General features: G+C 46.3%; 1 protein-coding gene across 1 annotated transcript in view; it reads left to right on the top strand.

The window, feature by feature from the left end:
- SIM2 (SIM bHLH transcription factor 2) overlaps positions 1 to 23,320 on the top strand; it is a 50,132-nt gene extending 26,812 nt beyond the window's left edge. The window contains 8 exon segments of the mRNA XM_050332807.1: positions 1,425 to 1,510; positions 3,641 to 3,840; positions 6,666 to 6,772; positions 13,002 to 13,149; positions 14,276 to 14,444; positions 15,512 to 15,920; positions 22,589 to 22,739; positions 22,741 to 23,320. Coding sequence (XP_050188764.1) covers positions 1,425 to 1,510; positions 3,641 to 3,840; positions 6,666 to 6,772; positions 13,002 to 13,149; positions 14,276 to 14,444; positions 15,512 to 15,920; positions 22,589 to 22,739; positions 22,741 to 23,320 — 1,850 coding nt within the window.

Genomic DNA, 23,320 nt, shown 5'->3' with positions numbered 1-23,320 from the left:
CCCCTCCCTGCAGACCCCACAGACCTGGGGGAGGTCCCCTCTCAGTGTGTGCTCTGGAGGCTGAACAGCCCCAGCTCCCTCAGCCTTTCCTGCTCCCAGAGATGCTCCATCCCTTTGGAATCTCCACGGGAGAATCATCTTCCAGCAGCTCCCTGTGCCTGCTGTGCTGGTGTGAGGTCATCCCTATTGAAGCCATGAACTTCACTGATGTTCCCAATGTCCAGATCCATTCTTCACTCATGAGATCATGTTTCAGCAACAGCAATCTGTACTCTGTGGCTTCCTCCCATCAAATGGTGCAAGTTTGTATCTAAAACTCTACATGAGGTGTGTCAGCTCATTCCAGTGCCTGTTTTTCCCCATAAGGATCTCATTTGCATTAGGGAGATAAATGGGAAATTCAAATACTCAGGAAGTGTTTCTTTCTCCTCTTTTCTAAATCCATTTTTTGTGGTTGTATCTTCAGACCTTTAAACTTGGGACTTCATATATTCTAGAGAGGGAGTTGGTTTCCAGGTGGTGGTGTGAGGCTCAAACCAGTGCAGGTGTGTGGCCAAGACAGGCTAACTGGGTGATGGATGCACAAAAACCAGGAATACAACTGAGCAGTTAAATCACAGCAAGACTCCAGCTGATGACAGTGGAAACTTTATGGGGAGTTAGGAGGAAACACACACTGCAACAAAGCTGAGAATTCTGCTGCTTCCCTGATTCTCCTCTTCACAGATGTACCAGATGAGTTCTCTTTCTTGTCCTTATATAGCTGAGTTCTGCCAAACTGTATTTTCAGTAAAAAATAAAGAGACAGAACTATTTATGGAATGTTATGGGGAATAATTAACATTAAAGATAATAGTAACTTCCTCTTAGCAGAAAATATGTGTGTACCTGAGCTACAAAAAGTACTAAAACATTCCTGGAGGTTATCCATTAAGATATTTGTTTAAAAATAGCTTACCAAGATGGTTTTGGAAGTCAGTGAAACAGGTAATAACGTTGCATATGGAGGCCAGAAGGTCTGGGCATGACCAGCTCTGTACACTCAGTTTATTCCAAACCCACTGAACTGTCTTGTTTCCCCACTCTGTTATTATTTTGGGGAGTATCTTCCTTTATCTACACTCCAAAGGACACTTTTCCTTCCCTTTACCAACAGGGACTGGTATTATCTGTTCAAAAACAAGGTGACTGCCTTGTGAAGGGTGGTAAAACCAGAATTTTGGAGATACAATCGTGTTGACTTGTCCAACTTTCCCAGGGAATTCTAACACGAAGGTGAAATAAATCCTGAGGGCAGACACGGAGTGGGGAAGTAGAAGGGCTGAGGCTGAGACATAAACACCTCTGTGAGCCCATGGAGGGGAATTTTATGGCCAGCTTGGAAATCTCCAGCAATAAATAAGCAGCGTGGTTTGTCCTTTCAGAATACGAAATCGAGAGATCATTTTTCCTGAGAATGAAGTGTGTCCTAGCCAAGAGGAATGCAGGATTGACATGCAGTGGATACAAGGTAATGTACACCAACTTTTTGTTCCACCCCTCGACTGTTCAACAATTGACAAGTTTATTTATTTAGGTGGGTTTTTTTTTTTTTTTTTTTACACACGTGCAGCTGAGAGCAAAATCTGTGATTGAAAAGAATCAGTAAAGGTCCAAAAAATGCCACTCCTGATGGCAGTTCCCCTCAGTAATGCAGGTCTAAACCCTCTCCCAGTGAGCTGCAGTTTCCTTTGTGGCACATTCCCACATCCCTGCTCTTCCAGGCTGGGGGAATTAACTGGAGCCCAGCCACGGAGCTGCAAGGAGGGCACACAGCTGGGCCTTATTCCCCTGTGGAACTGGGGGCAGGTGAGGCAGGAACCCAGACACAGGAATTTGGAACTTTTCCACCTCCCTCAGCCTCTGGCTGAGCAGCCACCCAGTTGCACAGGTCACCTCGTTGGCCTCCAGGTGAATGTTATTCCAACCAACCACTGCCATCACCCCCGGGGTTGAATTGTACTAAACCACTAAGGCTGTTTATAAATCTCGCTGTTTGCATTATTTTTTTCTCTTCATGACATGAAATCAGAAGCCCCAGCAAATGCTGAGGTTTTAGGGAAGCAGCTGCCACTCAGGTAGTTTTCATTTTCAGCTTTGCAGGGTGAATTTGCTGCTCTTTGAGCCACACAGAATAGTTCTGTCCCCACCAGGGAGGGTAGCTCACAGACAGCCTGGTGAGCATTCCTTTTTGTTTGAGTTGTTCAAAACCCTAAAAGAAAAGCTTGCAGGAGAAGCAGAGCTCCTTAAAGGAATGTGTTCAAAGTGCAGCCGTGGATCTGTTTATTTGCCTACCTGGTTGGACTGATAATTCTTCATTACACGAACCCTGTTTGCTCAGCTGCTTCCCAGCAAAAATGATCCTGTCCCAGAGCTGAATGTGAAATCAGGTAAAAGGGCAGAGCTTGCAGTGGTGGTATCTCTGTATTTTAATTCCCATTTATGACTTCTCGTCGGAGACATCACCTCCTTTTGCTCTCCATTAAAAGTTTGCACAGTGAAACATTAGAGGGTTCATTTATCTGGAGAGTTGTTGGCCTAAATTTATTCCCTTTGACTGTACTTAGAGTCAGGACTTAATTTTTTAAAAAAATCACCTTATTAGGTGAAGCACAGGAAAAACTCGTGGACTGAGTGATCTGGGAATTCAGATCTTCTGAGAGATCTTAAATAAGGTTTTCCTGTTACTTGTATTTTTACTAAATATATTAATCACTTAGTGCTTGGAGAGGAGGAAGGAAGGTTATACAGGAGGAGCCTGTTTACAGGTTTAGTGGGTTGTTCAGGAATAATAAAGACAGTGAAAATTAATTTCTTTCCCTTGGACACAGTTAAAAGTCAAGGAAATAGATGAATTAAGCTAGAGGATCTGTGTGTGCCTGATGCTTGCAGCAGAAAATTGCCAGGAGCACCAATGACTTCCAAACACCAGCACTACATTAACTGAATCTTACGTTCTGGAATAGTCCCCAGGTTACATTTCCCCCTCCTCTTTAGCTGACATTGTGAATTTTTACAGCCTAACACCGACATTATCACCTCTGTGATTAGGAATTGCACACAGGGATTCTGAAACCTGATCTCAGGGCTCGGGCATGTGTCAGAAGAATATCATCTGGACTTGACCAGAGAACTTAAAACTCATTTCTTGTTCATTTACATAAACAGTCTTATTAATGGGATGCATTAGTATCCACTGGATTTTTAAAGTGTCTGCTTTTCATGAGAATAACTCCTCAGAATGTAAATGTTTTTATACACCTCTCTGTGTGTGAGAGATGGTCATTTCAAAAAAAGCAGCTTCCAGATTTTTTTATCAATGAACAGGAGCTCTGCCTGTATCTACAAGAAAGCATTAACTAGAAAGCAATTAGATAGTCCCCAAAGAGCATGTGCTTTATTCCTGGATTAATCATGTGGGCACAACACAGAGATTTTGTGTTTACTGTGTTTGGATCTCCATTTACAAATTACCGTAACCCTGAAGCTTTAACAGAGTAAGCAGAATTTAGTGTTTTAAGGGTGTGTGGCTTCATGAAATCATTGAAAACGAGCTGCTGGCTGCCTTGCCATCAGAAATTGAGTTTTCCTCCCGTTCCAGGTGATCCACTGCAGTGGCTACTTGAAGATCCGCCAGTACATGCTCGACATGTCCCTGTACGACTCCTGCTACCAAATCGTGGGGCTGGTGGCTGTGGGCCAGTCTTTGCCTCCCAGTGCAATCACTGAGATCAAACTCCACAGCAACATGTTTATGTTCAGAGCAAGCTTGGACTTAAAGCTGATATTCCTGGATTCCAGGTAAGCAGCGCTTCGGTTTCGAGCATCGAAATGTTTTCCGAGGTCGAGCGTTAACGGCGGTTTCCAAACACATCAAAACGCCCCACGAAAAAATAAAGCAGGCCAAAATAGATCTGGAACTCGAAGGCCATGGGAGCCTTCAAAGCCTTTCAGGCAGCTGGATAGACCATGCTTTGTCCTCGAATGCCAAGAAATAGGAGCCTGGACAGTTTAACCTGGAGTTACCTACGGTTTCAGGGAGTCTGAAGCCTTCTCGCAGTGAGTTTTCGTCACATGAACAGTGAGACATTTTTAACTCAAAGGACATAAATTTTAACATACAGAGCTGGCAAAAGGAATGAGGGTGTACTGAAAAATAACACAAAACCTACCCCACAACTGGAACACTGAGATCAACTGACTTACTGGGGTCACCCAGAAAGCTCTTGACAGAGTAGTAAGAAAAGAGAGTCTTCTGCACTTTGTTGTAGTGCCTTAACCATGAAACCGGTGCTCTTGATGTTGGCATGAAAATTAATTCCATTTTCTACTGCGTGGAAACACGACCTTCTCAGACAAAACATGGGGAAAACAGCTATTGCTGAGGAAAGACAACCCTGCCTTCACTCTCAGCTGGTGGGAGTTGACTCACCAGCTAAGAAGAACCAGAACTAAAATGACTGATTTCTCTGGTTTTGAAGCAGAGCAACTTGTAACACACAGTGGTACTTTGTACAGTGCAGTTCAACATACCTGGAGGGGAAAAGCCCAGTACACACAGTATTGACAAGATGATTATCCTCCAAAAATCCCTGCCTGTGGGATTTGTGTGTGGGATATGCGTCCCATTCTCCCCTGGAATGCCGGATTGGATGCATGTGTAGTAGTGACAAAGAGTCTGCATCCAAGACAGTGGGGAAGTTTGGCATGGCAGGCCAACCATGCAGGGACATGCTCCTTCTCCGTGCCCAGTCCACGGGACAGTGGGCCATCAGCTGCCAAAACACAAAGAACTTTTTGTTTCTGGGATGATTCCTCTTTTTTTGGCGCACGTTACTTCATGGAACAGCTACGAGGAAGCACGAGGGGGGTTTAGCAACGTGCCTTTGCATGTGGAATAGAAAACAAAAAAAAAAAGGAAATGATGTGCCTGAGAGGAACTGCCTGGAGACAGAAGTGTCTTCAAAGGAGGCAGAATAACCAGAGGTGTTGACAGGAGCGTGGAGAGACCCCGAGCTGTGTTTACCGAAGAGCAGATGGGTGTCATCCACACACGGGGCCAGCAGGGGTACTGAGCATTGCCAAAGCCTCCTGCTCTCCCAGCTGAGCAAACCAAACTCTGTTTGCTCAGAGCAGGGACACACTGGGGATAAGACTGAACTGTTTTCAGGCTTGGTTCTGGTATCCACGCACGGGGAAGCGTTGCTGGATCTTCTGAGGTGACAGTCACGGCAGAGAGTGTGAAAGCCACGGGAAGGAGCAGCTCAGCAACCTTTTCTAGATGTTGATACAACATAAAACACCCAAGAGTCCATTCATTGAGGCATCTGGAAAAAGGAGACAGTCACTTCCCTCCAAAGTGAGCTGCTCCTTCTGATTTTCGTGGTGCAGCTTCTGCATTCACAGAATCCCAGAACATGCCGAGCTGGGAGGGACCCACAAGGATCATGGAGTCCAACTCTTAACCCTGCACAGGACCAGCCCCAAGAGTCACACCATGTGCCTGAGAGGATCACAGTTATGTGGTTTACTAAGGCTTTAAAGACTTCTAGAGGCCAAAACTGATCCTTGGGGCAAACCCTCCTTGCCTCTGCATGCAGAGAGAACAACCCTGAGAGCCCAGGCTCCCTACAGCAACTCGTTGAGGGTTTGATTTTACGTTGAGGAAATAAAACAGGTGAATTTGTACCCAGACCCAAACTTTTTAAAACTTCACAGCGAGACAGGACCTTTGGAGAAATGAACACCTGGCTTAGGTTGGTGGTGCCTCGTCTGGGTTTGGATGAGCTGTTTCTGAGCTCACCAAGCCGCCCTTGTTTCCATCGCACCGGAGTCAGAAAGGGCACCGAGACCTGAGCAGGATCTTTCACCAGCACTTCGTGGTGCTGATAGGATTGAGTGAGAATTTGGGACCAGAATACACCACAGAGGAGGAACACAAGCAAAAATTCCCATGTCCTCCTGCAGAAAGAGGCCACGTGAGCTCACTCCTCACAGGCTGGTTCTTTAACATCTGCAGAGATGTTGCTGTTTCAAACTCCTTCCATTTTTCTACTTCTCATCACGTGAGGATGTTTTTTGCTGAAGTTGAGCTCCAGCCTCGCTTCCCTTGCCTCGTGGTCTTCGCACCTCCTTGTGTTTCCACGTTCTCAGCCGGGATAATCTCCTGCTTCCTTCTTCTGTTTGATAGCCTGAATTCATTCACAGACCCTGCTCACAGCTCCTATGGACTAACACAAGTGCCACACTTGTGTGTTTGCAAAAGCAGATGGAAATGTCTCAGCAGGCCACCAGAGTGGTTTTACCGCTTCATGAACAGCTCCTCGACCGGAGCTCTGTGCGAAGGGCTCTCTCGTGGCAGTGGCAAAAGCTCAAGGTGGAAATAAGCAAAAGAGCTCTTTTTCCTGCCTGTGTGTACCAGGGAGTAGCTGCACCTTGCTCTGGCAGTGCTGAGAGGGTTTATTTTCTTAGAAAGGTGAGGATTCCGTTTCCAAAACTAACATTTTGTCCTGCAGCTTTCAGGCACCTGATTTGTCGGTACAATCAAACGTTGGGTTCATGAAATTGAATATTCCTAGAGGGTTTTTTTTTTGGTGATTGTTTATTATGGATTGTTCCTTTTCCAGGGTCACTGAATTAACTGGATATGAACCCCAAGATCTGATAGAAAAAACCCTCTACCACCATGTCCACGGCTGCGACGTGTTCCACCTGCGATACGCTCATCATCTCTGTAAGTCCAGGGAGTGGGGGCTGGAAGCACAGCAAGGACTTGGACCTGCTGGGGCAAGTCCAGAGGAGGCACCAAGAGGATCCCAGGGCTGGAGCAGCTCTGCTGGGAGGAAAGGCTGGCACAGCTGGGATTGTTCAGCTGGACAAGAGAAGCTTTGGGGGGACCTGAGTGTGGCCTTGCAGGGCCTGAAGGGGCTCCAGGAAAGATGGAGAGAGACTATTTCCAAGGGATGGAGGGACAGGACAAGGGGGAATGTCTTCAAACTGCCAGAGGGCAGGGATAGATGGGATATTGGGAGAAATTCTTCCCTGTGAGGGTGGGCAGGCCCTGGCACAGGTTGCCCAGAGAAGCTGTGGCTGCCCCTGGATCCCTGGAAGTGTCCAAGGCCAGGTTGGAGCAACCCTGGGCTGGTGGAAGGTGTCCCTGCCCATGGCAGGGGGTGGGATGAGATGATCTTTAAGGTCCCTTCCAACCCAAACTGTTCTGTGATTCCATCTTTCTATGAAAAACATGGAGTAGAGTGAGAAGTTCTGCTGACAACAAGCACTGTGATGGAAAGCAGAAAAAAACTTTCCAAATCTTGATTGGAGACAGATTTTCAAAAGTACTTGGCTATCACTTCAGGAAACCATTAATTCTGCAAATAAGCTCAATATTCAATCTGCCCTGCTTCCGAAAAAAATACTTATCTGGCCAGTTTTATCTTTGTACTTAGGAGGTCTGGGTTCTTTTGAAAATTTGGACTTGGTTCTGCATGGCTGAAGGAAAAAAAACACCAGAAGAGCAAGTGAGTGAGTGAGAGGGCAAAATCTGAACTTTACTAGCTTCTGTTGTTAAAATAAAAACTCTGCAACAGCTCCCCATCCCTCTGAAATATGTTAGTAATAATCATCTCGTGTTTGAAGTGAATGCAAACCCAAAAAAAGTCCTCAGAGGAACATTCATTATTAGCATGTGGATGAGGTTTGGGGAATGGATTGTCAGGAAAAAAAAAAAAAAAAGGCATTTAATAATTTTCCCATCTTCCAACAGAGACACCACTCATATCTTCAAACATCTGGATCTGGGAATTAGTTCATTCAGTAGCACATTAATTTGAAAAGCAAATTGAGGGAATAGCTGAACTCTGGATTTGGCTCAGTCTGCTGCAAGCCATACGATGCAAAGATGACATCCAAAAAACCAATGGCAGTGAATTTTTTTCCAGATTGCTCCCGTAGGCTGGGAGCAGCCAGAGTCAAACCCTTCTTTGGGGCTTCCTGGAGGAGAAGCCAGTCAGTTCTCCCTGTTAATATCTGCTGTCCATGGGGATCTGGAATATAAAGGATGTTGTAAGGGTGTTTGGCAAGTCAGCACTGAAATTCCAGTTCCACTGGTGGCAGGGAAAGCTCCAGCTGATCTTTCCAGCGAGGTCATATTTACCAAAAACGCTATTGAATACTCTGGGCCATTGGAAAGTGAGAACTAGAATGACCAGGGTACCTGGGGAAGTCCTGTCAGGGCATCATCCTCTTCGCAGTGTCACCATCTGCGTCTGGAGGTACCTCTTGACCAGCACAAAACATCCCTCCTTGTCTTCACAAGACTATTTGAAATGCCTTTTATCAACCAGCGTGGAGAGGACCCCACTGTAGCCACAATCACCTCTGAAAAACCAGTTTTCCACTTCAGAGCAGAGTGATGGATAATTCTGCGTGCCTGGTAGATTTGTACTTTGGCTGCCAGTTTGATCTATGCATGCCTGGAGTTTGATATAAAGGCACAAATCATTCCTGAATTACCCACCACATCCTCCACAAGGGGAAAAAAAACCCAACCAAACCAACACACACAACCTCAACCAAACAGAACACTGAGAGCAGTTCTGTAGATTAAATATAAGTTACCGTAAAGTTTAAAACCAGAAGAAAAATGTGAGTCGTGCACAGGAATTCGTGGAAGTTTCTGAGCAAATGAATCCCAAGAAGCAAAGAACAATGACAAATTCTTGGGCAACAGCGCAGGATCATTGTTAGAATACCAAGTAATGGGAATTATTAAAACAGATGTAAAGTGCACAAACTCCCTCTGGGGAGCGTGGTCAGAGCTCCCCCACCATCCATCAGTAAATGTCTTAGGAACATGAACAGCAAAAGGTTGGCAGGCTTGAGGTACCGTTCTCCCAAGCAACCTGATGATGAAGTGTCATCTGATGGAGAAAGCCAAAGAGAAACATCTTACACCTAATAAGGGTATTAAGAAAAGAAAAAGTAACCCTAAACTGGGGCGATCATTTGCTTTTTCAGAGAGGGAAAAAAAAAATATATTTTATATATATATATATATACCTCAAACTGCAGACCTAAAGCAACTGAACTCTAAGGCAGGCAGCACAGAGAATAAAACAAAGGGAACAGTGAGGAGAACAAGTTAGAAGGGATGTAACAAGAACATCAAGCTGAAAGTGGAGAGGTGGATATTTGCCTAAGGTGTGCTGGCAGCAAACAGGGTTTCCTGTTTTAAACTCCTGATTGGCTTCCAGCTACGTGAAAACACTTGTGGCCTTTGAACTGGTGTTATTTATTTCTGCCTCGTTAATACACACAGTGTTCCCTGCTACCAGGGCAGTGTGGCCACACAAATAACGAGGATCTTGCTTCCTAAAACACGGGATGGAGAGGCTGTTCCAGCCCAGACAAAATATCTTTGTGCCCTCAGAGAAATCACCTCACTTGTGTCTCTGAGGGGGGATTCTGTGCATCCCACATGCTGTGACATCATTGCTCTTCCCACATAATTCACATCTCTGCCCCTTGGCAGGGCATCTGCCCCAGCTGAGGTCATCGCCAAACGATTCTCCTGCTTCCTGGAAGCCAAACTTGGTATTTATGGAACTCCTGTTGTAGCAGAGCACAGTTTCACTGCCTCTGGGTCTCCTCTGGCTCCCTCAGCCACCAAACCTCCTGGCCAGAGCAGCGCTGGGTTTTAAGAGGTCCAAAGAACTGCAGAGTCTGCTGGGCACCATCCCCTGCCCACGCTGCCCGAGGGGAGATAAAACAGGAGCTGCTCCCAGCGTGGAACCAAGCAATCCATTTCTCTTGGTAGCATCCTGAAGTGCAGGCCGGGAACTCCCAGCCACAAGACCGGGAGCCCGACGGAGCCTTTTAAAACAGTCCTCTCTGACAGACCAGAAGGACCAGCCCAGCCAGCCCAGTGCCTTTTTCAGCTCCTCTGCTAAAGCAGGAGCTGGAGCCACAAGAGTGGAACACCCAGTTCCAGATGGCACATCCCGGAGCCAGGGCCGAAGCCACGGAATCCTCCCTGCTGGATCGCAGAGGAGGCCACCAAGGAGTCTGAGCCTGCACAGATCGAGCTGGTGGTGGATTGACCTCGCTCCCGTTGCTGAGGTTTCCCGTTCAGCATCAAACAGGGCAATTTAACGCAGAGCCAGATGGAAGATGACCTCATTTACTGTCTCACAACCACAGCTACTGTCCCCCAGCCAAGGCCAGACTTTCCCCAGATTGCTAAAAATGCAGGAGACACGGAGTTCCTCCCCCATCCCAGGAGAAATATTGGTTTATCCATGTAATTAGGAAGGAAAGCTGAGCACTGTAGTCCTCAGTGGTTTTCACATCTTTTAAAACACTGTCTTAACTGCAGAGCTAAGAGCAGGGATTTAAAAAAAAAAGTATCAGCGAGAGAGAAAAGAAGCCAAAACTAGTCCCAAAGCACAGGAGAGGGCTTTGTTATAACTAGTGATCCATGACAGCATTAATTTCTCTTTCAGAAGACTGAGTAGCGAGGAATCTGAACTCAAGGAAAACGTGCCCATTAAACTAGCACAAAGACTTAGTTCTGAAAAGCCTCGACCACACTCCAAAAACTATCTGTTAGATGATCTGGGATAACGTGTAAGCATCATTTCCTGGAATGGGACCATTTGGATTATAGAAGGAATCACAAAATCATAGAATCACAGAATGGCTTGGACTGGAAGGGACCTTAGAGATCATCTTGTTCCAACCCTCCAACCTTCCACTGTCCCAGGTTGCTCCAAGCCCCGTCCAACCTGGCCTTGGACACTTCCAGGGATGGGACAACTACAGAACATCATCCACAATTACAGAAAAACAAGAAATAGTGAATCCATGGCACATAGCTGATTATTAACATATCTGTTTTAGAACATATATGGTCTATGAACATGTATGTTGTGACTTGTGGAGATGGATGGGAGAGTCAGGAGTCCAAAGAGATGGTTTATGTACTCCAGACTTTGGGGAGACCTCACTGAGGCTTTCCAGCACCTTAAGGGGCTTATAAAAAGGAGGGAGAAGGGAATTTTTGTCTGGGCAAATGACAGAACAAGAGGCAATGATTTTAAACTGAGGGAGGGTAGCGGTTGGATTAGATATTGAGAAGAAATTCTTGGCTGTGAGGGTGGGCAGGCCCTGGCACAGGTTGCCCAGAGAAGCTGTGGCTGTCCCTGGATCCCTGGAAGTGTCCAAGGCCAGGTTGGATGGGATTCCATCACTGTCCATGTCAGGGGGTTGGAACTGAATGATCTTTAAGGTCCCTTCCAACCCCAACCATCTATAATTCTATAACTGACCTTTCAGCAAGAACAAGAACCACTTGCTCTTCTATTTCTGTCAGTCTTACATCAGAATATCCACATTATTCACATTATTGTGGTTCCTGCTTGATATTGAAATTACAAACTCCCTCATCTAACACCTGAACAAAAACAGCCAACCAATGACTAATAGTAGCATAATTAATTACCAAACTGTAATCAACCCCCCCATATTATCTCTTTAACTCTTATTAACTCTTCAGTTCCCAATTTAATATTAAATGCTCTCTCTAACAGAAAAACCCTCGATGAATACTAATTGTAAGGCCAAATATTTTCATTTTTAGTGGTAATTTGCTCTCCTGGAGTTGTCTGAAAGAGAAAGCTGCTCTTCAGTTTCCTTACCACTTCTCTGCTTCTGCACCAAACACGTACAAGGAGAGCACAAAACGACAGTGAGCTTTGCTATTATGTTCAGTCCAGTCCAAGCCCTGCATCTGCAAGCAGTAATTCCATTTCTTAGTCATTTATTCTATAAGGGAATTGTTGATGTTGGTCATTTTTTTTGAACACAGTCCATGGTTTCCTAATTTGCAATAAATAACTGATTGTACAGAAGGGAAAGAAGATGGAGTTTCCTGAAGGAATCACCCAGAGCCACACAAGAAAAGAACCACCTTAGAAGGGCTGGGCATCATCTTCTGGTGAATCATTAGACAAATGCCTGGCACTGGGCCAGAAATATTTGTGGCTGGATGGAATATTTAGAGATGCTGCACAACTCCTGTTATAGCACAGCCTCGTGTCAAAACATCCTTGCCCACAGAGGGTCCAAAATAGTTTAGAGAGGATTACACGTGTAGTGAAATATATCAGATTCACCTCTCTGTCTTTTTGTCTTTATTTGGCTGCTTCACAGCCAATTAACATTTTAATTTTAGCCTTTTAAGTCACCCTTCAAGATGCTGGGCTCACAGAGGAAGGAAAAAAACCAATCATAGAGTAAAATACATTTTAAAACACACAATATTCTATCAAGCTATGAATGACAGCAGTGCTTCCAAATATACTGGGAAAAAACCAAAAAAATCACAGAATCCCAGGATCATCAAGGCTGGAAGAGACCTTCAGGATCATCCAGTCCTACCATCACCCAGCACCACCAAAACACCCCTAAACCTTGTCCCCAAGGGGCACATCCAGACACCTCTGGGACACTCCCACACACAGGGACTCCACCACCTCCCTGGGACACTTCTTGCAAGGCCTGACCACTCTTGAAGGGAATTTTTTTTCCCCCCTAACATCTCATCTGAGCCTCCCCTGATGCAACTTTAAGGCCGTTTCCTCTGCTCCTTCCAAACTTGCAGTGTCCCCCTCAAAACACTTCTGCTGCCTTGAGCTTTTGTTTTCCTGGAAGAGAAGGAAGGCGAACCTTAGGAGTTTTCAACATATTATCTGTAAATAATAACGTGGCATTGTGGGTCTACATGAAGGGGCTGCACAGATCCATTTGCAGGGGGTGTGGTGGGAGGAGGAGGGAAGCGAAGGAAGAAGAATTTGTGAATAAATCTTTCCAGGAAGTGCTCGCAAGCCCAAGAAATGGGAAATTTTTGTTTTAATTTATTTTTTTTAATTTTTTTTTAATTATTATTATTATTGTATTTCCAGTGTTGGTGAAAGGCCAAGTCACAACCAAGTACTACAGGCTGCTGTCCAAGCACGGAGGCTGGGTGTGGGTGCAGAGCTACGCCACCATCGTGCACAACAGCCGTTCGTCACGGCCTCACTGCATAGTGAGTGTCAATTATGTCCTTACGTAAGTCCAAATACTTTGTACCATTACACGTTGTCAGTAATTGATTCGCCACTGGTTCAGCGCTTGTGGTTTTCTTTGCGCCTTGCCGGTGCCTTCCCGATCTTGCCTGTTCCAGCCCCTTTCCCTGTTCAAATCCTCCCTTTTTTGGGTGTGGCCAGCTGAGAAGGGTTGATGTTCCTCGTTGTGTAAATCCTCACGGCGTGCAGGGAAGGGCGGTGGAGCTGGGGATGGGTCAAGAAAACGTCTCATGATGGAGCTGGGGGGGTTTATCTGGAGCAGAGGAGGCTCAGGGGGGACCTCATTGCTCTCTGCAACTCCCTGACAGGAGGGGGCAGGGAGGGGGGGTCGGGCTCTGCTGCCACATCCCAAGGGAAAGGAGGAGAGGGAATGGCCTTAAACTGCCCCAGGGCAGGGTCAGATTAGAGATTGGAATTAATTTTTTCTCTGACAGAGTAATCAGGCATTGAACAGAGTTGCCCAGGTTGCTGGTGGAGTCGCTACTTCTGGAAGTGTCCCAGGAGGTGTCTGGATGTGGCCCTTGGGGACATGGACTAGGGGTGGTTGTGGTGGTGCTGGGTGAGGGTGGCACTGGATGATCCTGAAAGTCTTTTCCAGCCCTGATGATCCTGTGATTCTGTGACCAGAAGGTAAAAAGCATTGCAGCTCACCTGGTGTAGAAGCACATGGTGCTGGCAGGAGAGGAACGTTGCTCATTTTCCTTTCCTCAGGGCTGACTGTGAGACCAGAGACCAACTCCTGACTGAGCAGGAGGCAGATTAATTGATCTTTGTCTCTCTACCCACTGACCTGGCTGTGATTCCAAACCTCAGGGTACCCGTGGGGGGCTGAGAGAAGTTGGCACAGCCTGGGTTCAGAAACAAAGATGTTAACCTGGTTCTCAGTGTTTTGATTTTGTCAGAATGTTTGCGATAGTCTGGGGTGGGGATGGGGTCACACCCTAAGATTCCCTGCCTGCTGACATCCCCAGACTCAGGAGAAATCTTGGGAGAATGAAAATTAAGACACTGTGAAATCCAATACGTGTTTTCACAGGAGCTCTTTTGGATTTGTGTGGCCAATTTTGGATTTGTTTGAGGATGTAATTCGTTGGACTGTTCTCTTGCAGAGATATTGAGTACAAGGAACTTCAGCTGTCACTGGACCAGGTTACCATTTCCAAGTCACAGTTTTCATGCAGAAACTCAGCACCTACCTCGCAGGAAACAAGGAAAATAGTCAAACCCAAAAGTAATAAAATGAAGGCAAAACTCAGAACCACACCTTACCCACAACAGGTAATTTTTCAGCAATATTTGTTTACCAATTTTTGTCATAGTGGGCTTGGAGCAGGATAAAGGTCATCCAGGACTGAATTTACTGTACCACTGACATGTTCTGCCTCAGGAAATCTCTCATAAACCAGATTAGAATCACATCCTTTTGTTCTTGGGGTGGATAGCACAGGCAGTACAAACCAACCCTGGCAAGTGATGTAAAAGCTTTTAGATATGACCTATGTAAAGCACTGAAAAAACCAGTGTCTTTTCCTGCAGAAAAAGGACAAAAATCTGTACTAAGTATAGCAGTGTTGTGAAATTTGTGCTGGTGTAGAATGTGTCTGTGGAGTCCTTGATGTCACACAGTTCACTACACTCCCAACAGTGAGATCCCAAAAAGCATTAGGAGGCTGGACAGGAGGGTGAGGGAGACAGAGGGAAGAGAAATAAAAGGAGGCTCAGGGGGGACCTTCTGGCTCTGCAATCCCTGACAGGAGGGGGGAGCCGGGGGGGGTCGGGCTCTGCTCCCAGGGAACAGGGACAGGAGGAGAGGGAACGGCCTCCAGCTGTGCCAGGGGAGGCTCAGGTTGGCCAGGAGGAGGAATTTGTTGCTGGCAAGGGTGGTCAGGCCTTGGCAGGGGCTGCCCAGGGAGGTTTGGAGTGCCCAGCCCTGGAGGTGTCCAAGGAATGATTGGATGTGGCACTCAGTGCTCTGGGCTGGGGACAAGGTGGGGATGGGGCACAGGGGGGACTCCATGACCTTGGAGCTCTTTTCACAACCTAAACAATTCTGGGATTCTGTGAAATCAAGCTGCCAAAATTATCGAGTAAACACTTAACATTAGGAGGACAAAGCAGTTTTTTTTGTTCCCACATTAAGTGAAGGCAAAGTTATCCACGAGGACAAGGAACTTTACCCGCCCTGCCCAGTCAGTCCCTGCAGCCCCTGAGGTCGCAGGCGAAGGAGGCCCAGCCCTGGCTGCCTGTACGGTACATTCTACAGTTCCATATAAAAGTTACTCATTTAGCTCTCTTCCTCCCCCTTCCCCTTTTTTTTTTTTTCATTTTTTTCCTCTTTCCCCCAGCAATACAGCTCATTCCAAGCAGACAAACTGGAATGCAGCCAGGTGGGAAACTGGCGATCCAGCCCCGCCGTGAACGCCGCCGCCATTCAGGAACAAAACTTCCATTCAGAAAACAGCGAACTTTTATACGCCCCACCGTACAGCCTGCCTTTCTCCTACCATTATGGACACTTCCCCATGGATTCCCACGTCTTCAGTGGCAAAAAACAAATGCTGCCTGCCAAGTTCGGGCAGGCTCAAGGAGCACCCTGCGAAGTGGCGCGGTTCTTCCTGAGCACGCTGCAGGCGAACGGAGAGTGCCAGTGGCACTACACCAACCCCCTGGTACCCAGCAGCCAGTCACCCTCCAAAAACCTTCCTGAGCAGCCAGTGAACATCATCAGGCACAACCTTGCACAGAGTTACGAAGGTGGGTGTCGCTTTGAGGAAAGAGATTTGGGAACGATTTGTCTGGGAACGATTTGTGTTATGAAAGCAGGGGTTGCAAGGTGTTTGGGGAACACAGAAAATCAGAGACAGTGAAAGGTAACAAGCACCGTGTTTACAGTGTTCACACGTTGATCCTTCTTCCCATTACCATCAGCACTCGCTTGGGAATGTTATCAACACTCGCCTGGTGAGATGGATTCACCAGGATCACTTTTAGAACAGCACGGAGATGCCACCTCCTTCAACACTGGCACAGTTCACCCTCAGGCTTTGCACTCTCAGAGTTGTTTAGGGGAATTGCTCAGGTAAGTCGTTGCTGAAGTCAGATGGAACCAAAATGTACTTCAGCTCCCACGTAGGAATTCAAATAAACATGATCTATTTCCATAAAAATTGAAGGTTGTCCTTTCTGAGCACGAAGCCCTTCGGAAGGTTTTCACCTTACAGTTACCATAGGGCAATAATTCTGCTTTATTTAATAATGATTAAATAATAATTCTGAATTTGAAAATGTCTTCAGTGCTCTCCCTGCACAGATGGTCAGCTCAAATGCTCTGGAGGAAGCACTGAAGACATTTTCTCTGAGGTGGCAACCTGCAAAAATAACCTTGAAAAGTTATGAAGTAACCAAATGCAAAGCAGCTCAAAATACACTCTAATCACAGAATCACAGAAGGGACCTCTGGAGATCCTCTAGTCCAACCCATTAATTTTTTTCCCTGTATTCAACAATAATAGGGTTTATTGCAGTGGTTTTGGCAGAGCTCGATCTCTCATTATAAACACTCCTGGGCTCGCAGCTGGGCCAACTGGAAAATGAAAGCTGAGTCAAGCTGTGATGTTTTCTCCTCCAACATAAGCAAGGAACAATGTTAATCATCTAAAGAAACAAAAATAGTAGGACAAACCAGACTCTGACAATTTGGACTGTTTCAGGATGGTGTCAAAGCCTATCTTCAACTCAAGTCATGGCATCAAATACTCCCCTCATTCACCTTCCCCTCACACAACTCTGAATACAATTGCTGTCATGGAATAATTGTTTTCATGAGCGAGCCTCAAAACCAAGTTCTGCTGAGATTTCAGGTTGCTGCCTATTTTAGCAGAAATAGCCTTAGTTGGCCTAGATTCTCCCCCTACCCACCATGCTTTACTTTCAGTAACTGAGTGATTTGTACAAAAACCTTTTACAAAAAGATGCAAAGTAAAATTACATATAAACCCCCACCACATACTAGTTTAGACAGTCACATTAAAGAGGTTTTTTTTTGAGTTAAGCTGCATCTGAAACGGTCAGAGAACATCAGCAAGTGCAGAATTCAGATCAGCTCTGCAACAGAATGCACAGGGCTGGAAATCTGCTGAATTTAGAAGGATTCCTTTAGGCAGCACTCTGGTTTACCCCTTCCCAACCCAGAGCCAACCCTTAGATATCTCCTACATCCATTTTAATCAGGTTAAAATCACTGGTGAGGATTGACTGGTGGACATCTGTTATGAGGTGAGGTGGAAACACTCCTTTCTTCCTGCCTGGCGAGGTTGGGATGGAAGAAGAAGCAGTGAAAATTTAATATTAAAAAAAAAAAAAAAGAGAAAAGGTAGTCTCAAGACAGTTTTTTGAGTACCAGAAACAAGAATTTATTCCCTTGGGGACATGACATTAGATAGCCAAGATCCTGAAGTGAAAATCAGCAGATGTTAAGAGCTGAGCTTCCTACCCACACATTGAATGTGTCTCCCACAGAGGAGCAAAATAACTTCTGCCCAGGGCTTTGTCCTCCACAGGACTGTTTGACCTCACCCAGCTGATGGACCTCACCTCACTGACTGCAGCATTTCACTCCACTCTTCTGTGTTTAGGTGGGAAACGAGTGGGACTGAAGCTCCTCTTACAGCCAAGAACAGGTTAAATGCTTTTCCTGAGCTCATGCTCCTCTCATTCGCTGGTTTCCTTTGGTTGCTGTTGTGGATCTCGTGTGGGAGAAGGAGGAAGGAATTTTAGACCAAAAATAAGAGATGTTTTTGTCCTTAAAAAAAAAAAAAAAAAAAGAAAGAAAAAGAAAAAGCTGCGTTTTTTGAGGATAAGGATAAAGATTGAAGTAAATCCTGCAGGAAGTCTTCAGGAATAAAGCTACTCTAGGTGTGGAGAGATCAGCCCAGCTTTGCTTCTCTGCTTCCAGGCCAACACTGAGAATGGATGTGGAAAGAAGAGCCTGTTCAGAGAACAGACCCTAAAACTGGCCATAACATCTGCCAGCAAAGCCCAGTGAGCAGAGCAGCAGATGAGCAATTGATGTGGGCAGGTAGATCCTAGCAAATACATTCCATCAGAAGGATTCCACAGGAATACTGTTAAATATGTCAGGGTTAAAAAAAAAAAAAAAAAAAAAATCCCTCAGAAAAACCTGCAAGCAACTCCTGGCATTTTTCAGCCTCGTCACACTTTCCTCCTGGTGAGGAAAATGGAGCTGCAATACCAGTGGTTCTTCTTTCTGGTTCTACTTCTAACTTAAGGTTTTCTTGCTGAAGCTGGAATATGTGGGTTCTTTTTTGAGCACAGATTTATTTTAGCAGATATTTATCAGGCATTTGATGAAAACTGACTTGGTACAACTAATTCCCTGTGAAAGCACTGACAGTTGGGCTGTTTAGGAGGGAAAAAAATAAGAATACGGGCAAAGATGGGCCCGGTCTGAGATCATGGCTTGACACACAGTGTTGTAAGAAGGAAAAGAGAAACAGAGGCTCCACTGCAGACAGGATTTATATCTAATTGTTCCAGCCTTGTTTCCTCCTCAAGCTGAGTCAGTGCTGCTGCACTTCTGAGCTGGTGGCAGAAGCGAAATCTGAACCTTTGGGAGCCACTTTTTTTTTTTTTTTGCTGTAAATCGGGACATCTGATCTTCCTTACGCTGTCAACTGCTGCTTTTTCCAGTGGCTCCCTGAAAAAAAAACCCAAAAAACATCAACCAGAGAGCTTCAAAGCAGGGAGGATCTGCTCAGCATCATTATCATCTCCCTCCCATCCATCCAGAGGCGATGCCAAATATGACATCTGGCGACCGGGTTGGATGCGAGGGGCTATTCCACATCACACCCACGGGGAGCGCCTGCCAAAAACGCCGTGGGCCAAAGGCATTTTTTTTTTCTCCACGGAAAAATAGCTCCTTTTGGAGGGATCAGAGATTTGGAGACGACCATGCCAAGCCATGCGAGCTCCGAAAAGGCACGTAGCAGATGCAAGTGCCTGCGAATCAGATGTTTCTGCCTCAGAATCTGGTTTTGAAGCTTCTTCCACTTCTTTTTTTTTTTTTTTTTTTTAATTCCAGCTGGCCTAGTCATCAGAAAAGAAGCTCGTTTCAGTGAAGGCAACCATATTCTCAGTGAGGGGAAGTTTCCTTTGTACACTCAAATGGATAAATTGCTACTGTGGATACCACAGGACCCACTTCTCCTGCAGTTTGTGCTGTTGGCCAGCCTGTGCTGTCTGTGGGAGGCTCAGTTGCTACTCATCATATCCAAACTCAGGGAATTATGAAGAACCCTGAGAAAGCCCATGAAAAAAAAAAAACCTCTGGTTGATCTTCCTCCTGAAAGAAATAAATGGCATTTTTGCAAAGTGTACTCCACCAGAGACAAAGAGGTCTGGAAGATCACGTTGTCTTATCTTTGGTTTTGGAGGGGGAATAATAGAGAACATCAATCCCTGCTTTGGATGACTTGCAAGTAGGATTTAGACCAGGACACAGCACAGATATTGAGTTAATATAAAAAGTGTATTTTTCATGGGCATGGACAGGATGAGGACCTGTTGTATCTTTGCTTTGTTTGACACAGAGGGATAAAAAAGAGGGAGAGGGACTTTTTAGATGGGCAGATGAAGACAGAACAAGGGGCAATGGTTTTAAACTGAGAGAGGGTAGGGTTGGATTAGATATTGAGAAGAAATTCTCGACTGTGAGGGTGGGCAGGCCCTGGCACAGGTTGGCCAAAGAAGCTGTGGCTGCCCCTGGATTCCTGGAAGTGTCCAAGGCCAGGTTGGATGGGGCTTGGAGCAACCTGGGCTAGTGGAAGGTGTCCCTGCCCATGGCAGGGGGTGGCACTGGATGATCTTTAAGGTCCCTTCCTACCCAAATCATTCCATGATTCTATGATAGAGAACCTCAGGTGTGCAGTGTATGCACCTCACCTGACTCAGCTGAGTTGCTCTGGCACGAGTGTGGTCTGAAAAGCATCCTAAAGTCAAGCACTGACTTCAATGACCAGAAAGTGTTTTTACCTTTAAAATCACAGAATCACCAAGGTTGGAAGAGACCTTCAGGATCACCCAGTGCCACCCTCACTCAACATCACCACAATCACCCCTAAACCATGTCCCCAAGGGCCACATGCAGACACCTCTGGGACACTTCCAGAGAAGTGCAGGATGTGAGGGGTCCCTGTGCACCTGCCAGGGCAGGTTTTTTGGCAACTACCCACATGGAAGTGACTCTGGGGTGCTGCCCTTCCACAGATGGTCAGCTTTCTATGAACTTCTGGATGAAAATCTACCCAGGAGGAGTCCCAGCATGGCTCGGGGCACCCTCAGGTTTTTGCCTACAAAGGAAGACAAAAGCAGATTTAAGTCCAGTAACTCTTCTGAATGTGAGCAGACAGAAAGTTCTGTGGTCTTGCACTGCAGACATGACTTAGAATCATGGAACAGAATCACAGAATATCCTCGAGTTGGGAGGGACCCCCAAGGATCATCCAGTCCCAGCCCTGGCCCTGCCCAGCACACCCCAACACTCCCCCCTGTCCCTCAGAGCGTTGCCCAAACGCTCCTGGAGCTCTGGCAGCCTTGGGGCCGTGCCCACTGCCCTGGGGAGCCTGGGCAGTGCCAACCACCCTCTGGGGGAAGAACCTTGTGCTGAGCTCCAAGCTGAGCCTGCCCTGGCACAGCTCCAGCCCTTCCCTGGGTGCTGTCCCTGTCCCAGCCAGCAGAGATCGGGGCCTGACTTGCTCCTCTCTCTGCTCTGACTCCACAAACGTGCTGACAGCCTCGATGGAAGCCTGCAAACAATTAACCAGACTTTTACCTTCTTCCTCAAGAAAAGAGATGAAAACCACATTTGAGAAATGGGATGGAACAAAATGGATTGTATCCTGCACATCTCCCAAGCATGCAAATTACTCGCTGGAGCCAAAAAAAGGCAGCCGTGAGCTCAGCAGAACCTGAGATTACAGAAAGGAAGATAACAAGGCAGGGGCCAACTGGTTGCTGTGCTGCTCCAGCTCCTTCCAAGTTCCCTTGGGCTCTGAAAATGGAAGAGGACAACGTTTTGTTCAGAGATCAGAGAAGAGCCATAAAGTGAGAACGCTCCCAGTTGCAGTAAAGAAGACAAACCCATCGCTCCTGTGGAGGTCAAAACCAGAATATCAGATTAGTTACAGCATATTAATTACATGTGAACAGTTCTCAGCATCTACACTTATTTCACAGTAAAAATATCAAACGTGGAATTAAAATTAGTGTCACTGCACAGGTAAAATTTCCAAGTTATACTCAAGCACACAGGCTGAGTCCTGGTTTGATTTGTGATCTACAAGGGCCATTTTTCAACAGCTGCTGAGAATTTCAGTTTAGTTCAGCCTGTACTTCTTGGTAAAAAATATACCCATGGAAATGAAAAAGAATAACTTGAAAGGTTATTGTTTCTAGGAGGGTGGTGTGTTGATGAAGAAGAAATTGGAACCAGATTGCTGTTTAAATTCTGGTGTTAATTATGTGGTGCAACTCCCTCTGAAATTAATGGAGCTCTGCATATATATATATATATTAAAAAAAAGGGACAATTGAGCTATTTCTGCTTCCTCTGTTATACATGAAGGCTTTGCCAGTCTACTACAGCACAGGGAATATTTAATTATTAGTGGCTACAGTTACATCACCAACCACTTCAGGGGAACCCCAAAAGCTTTAAGATGTTGAATAAAATTGTTAGGAAAACAGCAAATCCCTTTCACAAAAGGCACTTAAGTGTCCAGGGCTTTCAGTGAAGGTAACACAAAATAAAGAGTTTAGGTTTAACTTGAGAAATTTGCTCAGGGCCTTGTTTTTCCTTTAACACAGAACTTCCAAACATGCCTTGGAGGAGCAGTTTACCTGACAACTTTCATTTATGATGTTATAGAGATTTATTACTCTAACCATGGAATCACTGATATGTAATAATGTCACCCAGCCTTTGGTAAATCCTTTGATAAATCCCTGCAAAGACCTTCCTTAAGGTCAATATTTTTGACAGCTCCCATTTCCAAGTATTTCTCTGGTTTAATTTCCCAAATTTAACTATATTAACAATGTCAATCACTTGCAACTATTCAGCCAAATAAACAGATGGGCATCTCACATGGAAAAGCTTTTCAGGATGGTTCAACTCTTCTGAAGAGATGGGTGGGGTGGTTTTTTTTTTTAACTTTTCAGCGCTGTTTTAAAGAGATTTCTCCAAAGCCATCGAGGCGAGTGGGAATGTCTCCAGTGTCTTCACTGGGACCTGGATCTGGCCCAAACCAAATGGGTACTATCAAAGTTCAGGCATAAAGTGTTAAGTCTGACTCTTGCAGGAGCTGTGGTCAGTAATTAATGTGTTTTCTCTCCCCTGCAAGTCCCCATATCCAACAGGAGGTACGGCCAAGATGCTCTAGCCGACAACTTCCCGAGCTGCACCGCGCCCGTGGCAGGCAGCAGGTACAAAGAGGAGATTTACGACTCCACCATCATGAAACCCAACAAAATAGAGCCCAGGATCCAGCCCCCCCCACCTCATCAAAGAGGAAAACAAGCTGGCTTTCAACAGAGACCTCCAGGAAAAAATGAGCGTCAACGACGGCCCCTTCTCAAACTCCATCGCCAGCTCGCTGCTGCCGAAAGCGGAGTGTTTCCAGCCCAAAGCTCTGGGACAGCTCGGCCACCTCCTGCCCGTGCCCTCGGTGTACGAGCAGACGAGGCGGATTTGTGGGAAGGAGCCCAGGTACGGGGGGCACCTCGGCCACCACCACCCCGCACACCTGGAGGAGCCGGACGGCGAGGGGAGGATGGCGGTGAAGCTCGACCACGAGGCCGAGGGCGAGCGCGGGACGGACGTGAGGCCCTCGGGACAAGTGCCCTTCGTGCTCCTGAACTACCACCACGTCCTGGCCAAGCACGGGGCGTTCCCGGCCTCGCCGTGCGCGGCGCCGGGCCACGTGGGGGAGAGCTACGGGTACAACGCCGAGGAGGTGAACGCCTTCCTGTACAAAAACCAAAGCCCCTCCTCGGCCTCTTCCCCGGAAACCCACAAGGAATCTGCACTGCCCCATTACATTGGGACCTCGGTAATAATCGCCAACGGGAGGTGA

The sequence above is a fragment of the Myiozetetes cayanensis genome, unplaced genomic scaffold (genome assembly GCF_022539395.1).
Source record: "Myiozetetes cayanensis isolate MyiCay16 unplaced genomic scaffold, myiCay2020 scf5-8, whole genome shotgun sequence".
NCBI lineage: Eukaryota > Metazoa > Chordata > Aves > Passeriformes > Tyrannidae > Myiozetetes > Myiozetetes cayanensis.
Note: the sequence above shows the minus strand (reverse complement) of the source record. Positions and strands in the feature narration are given on the sequence as shown.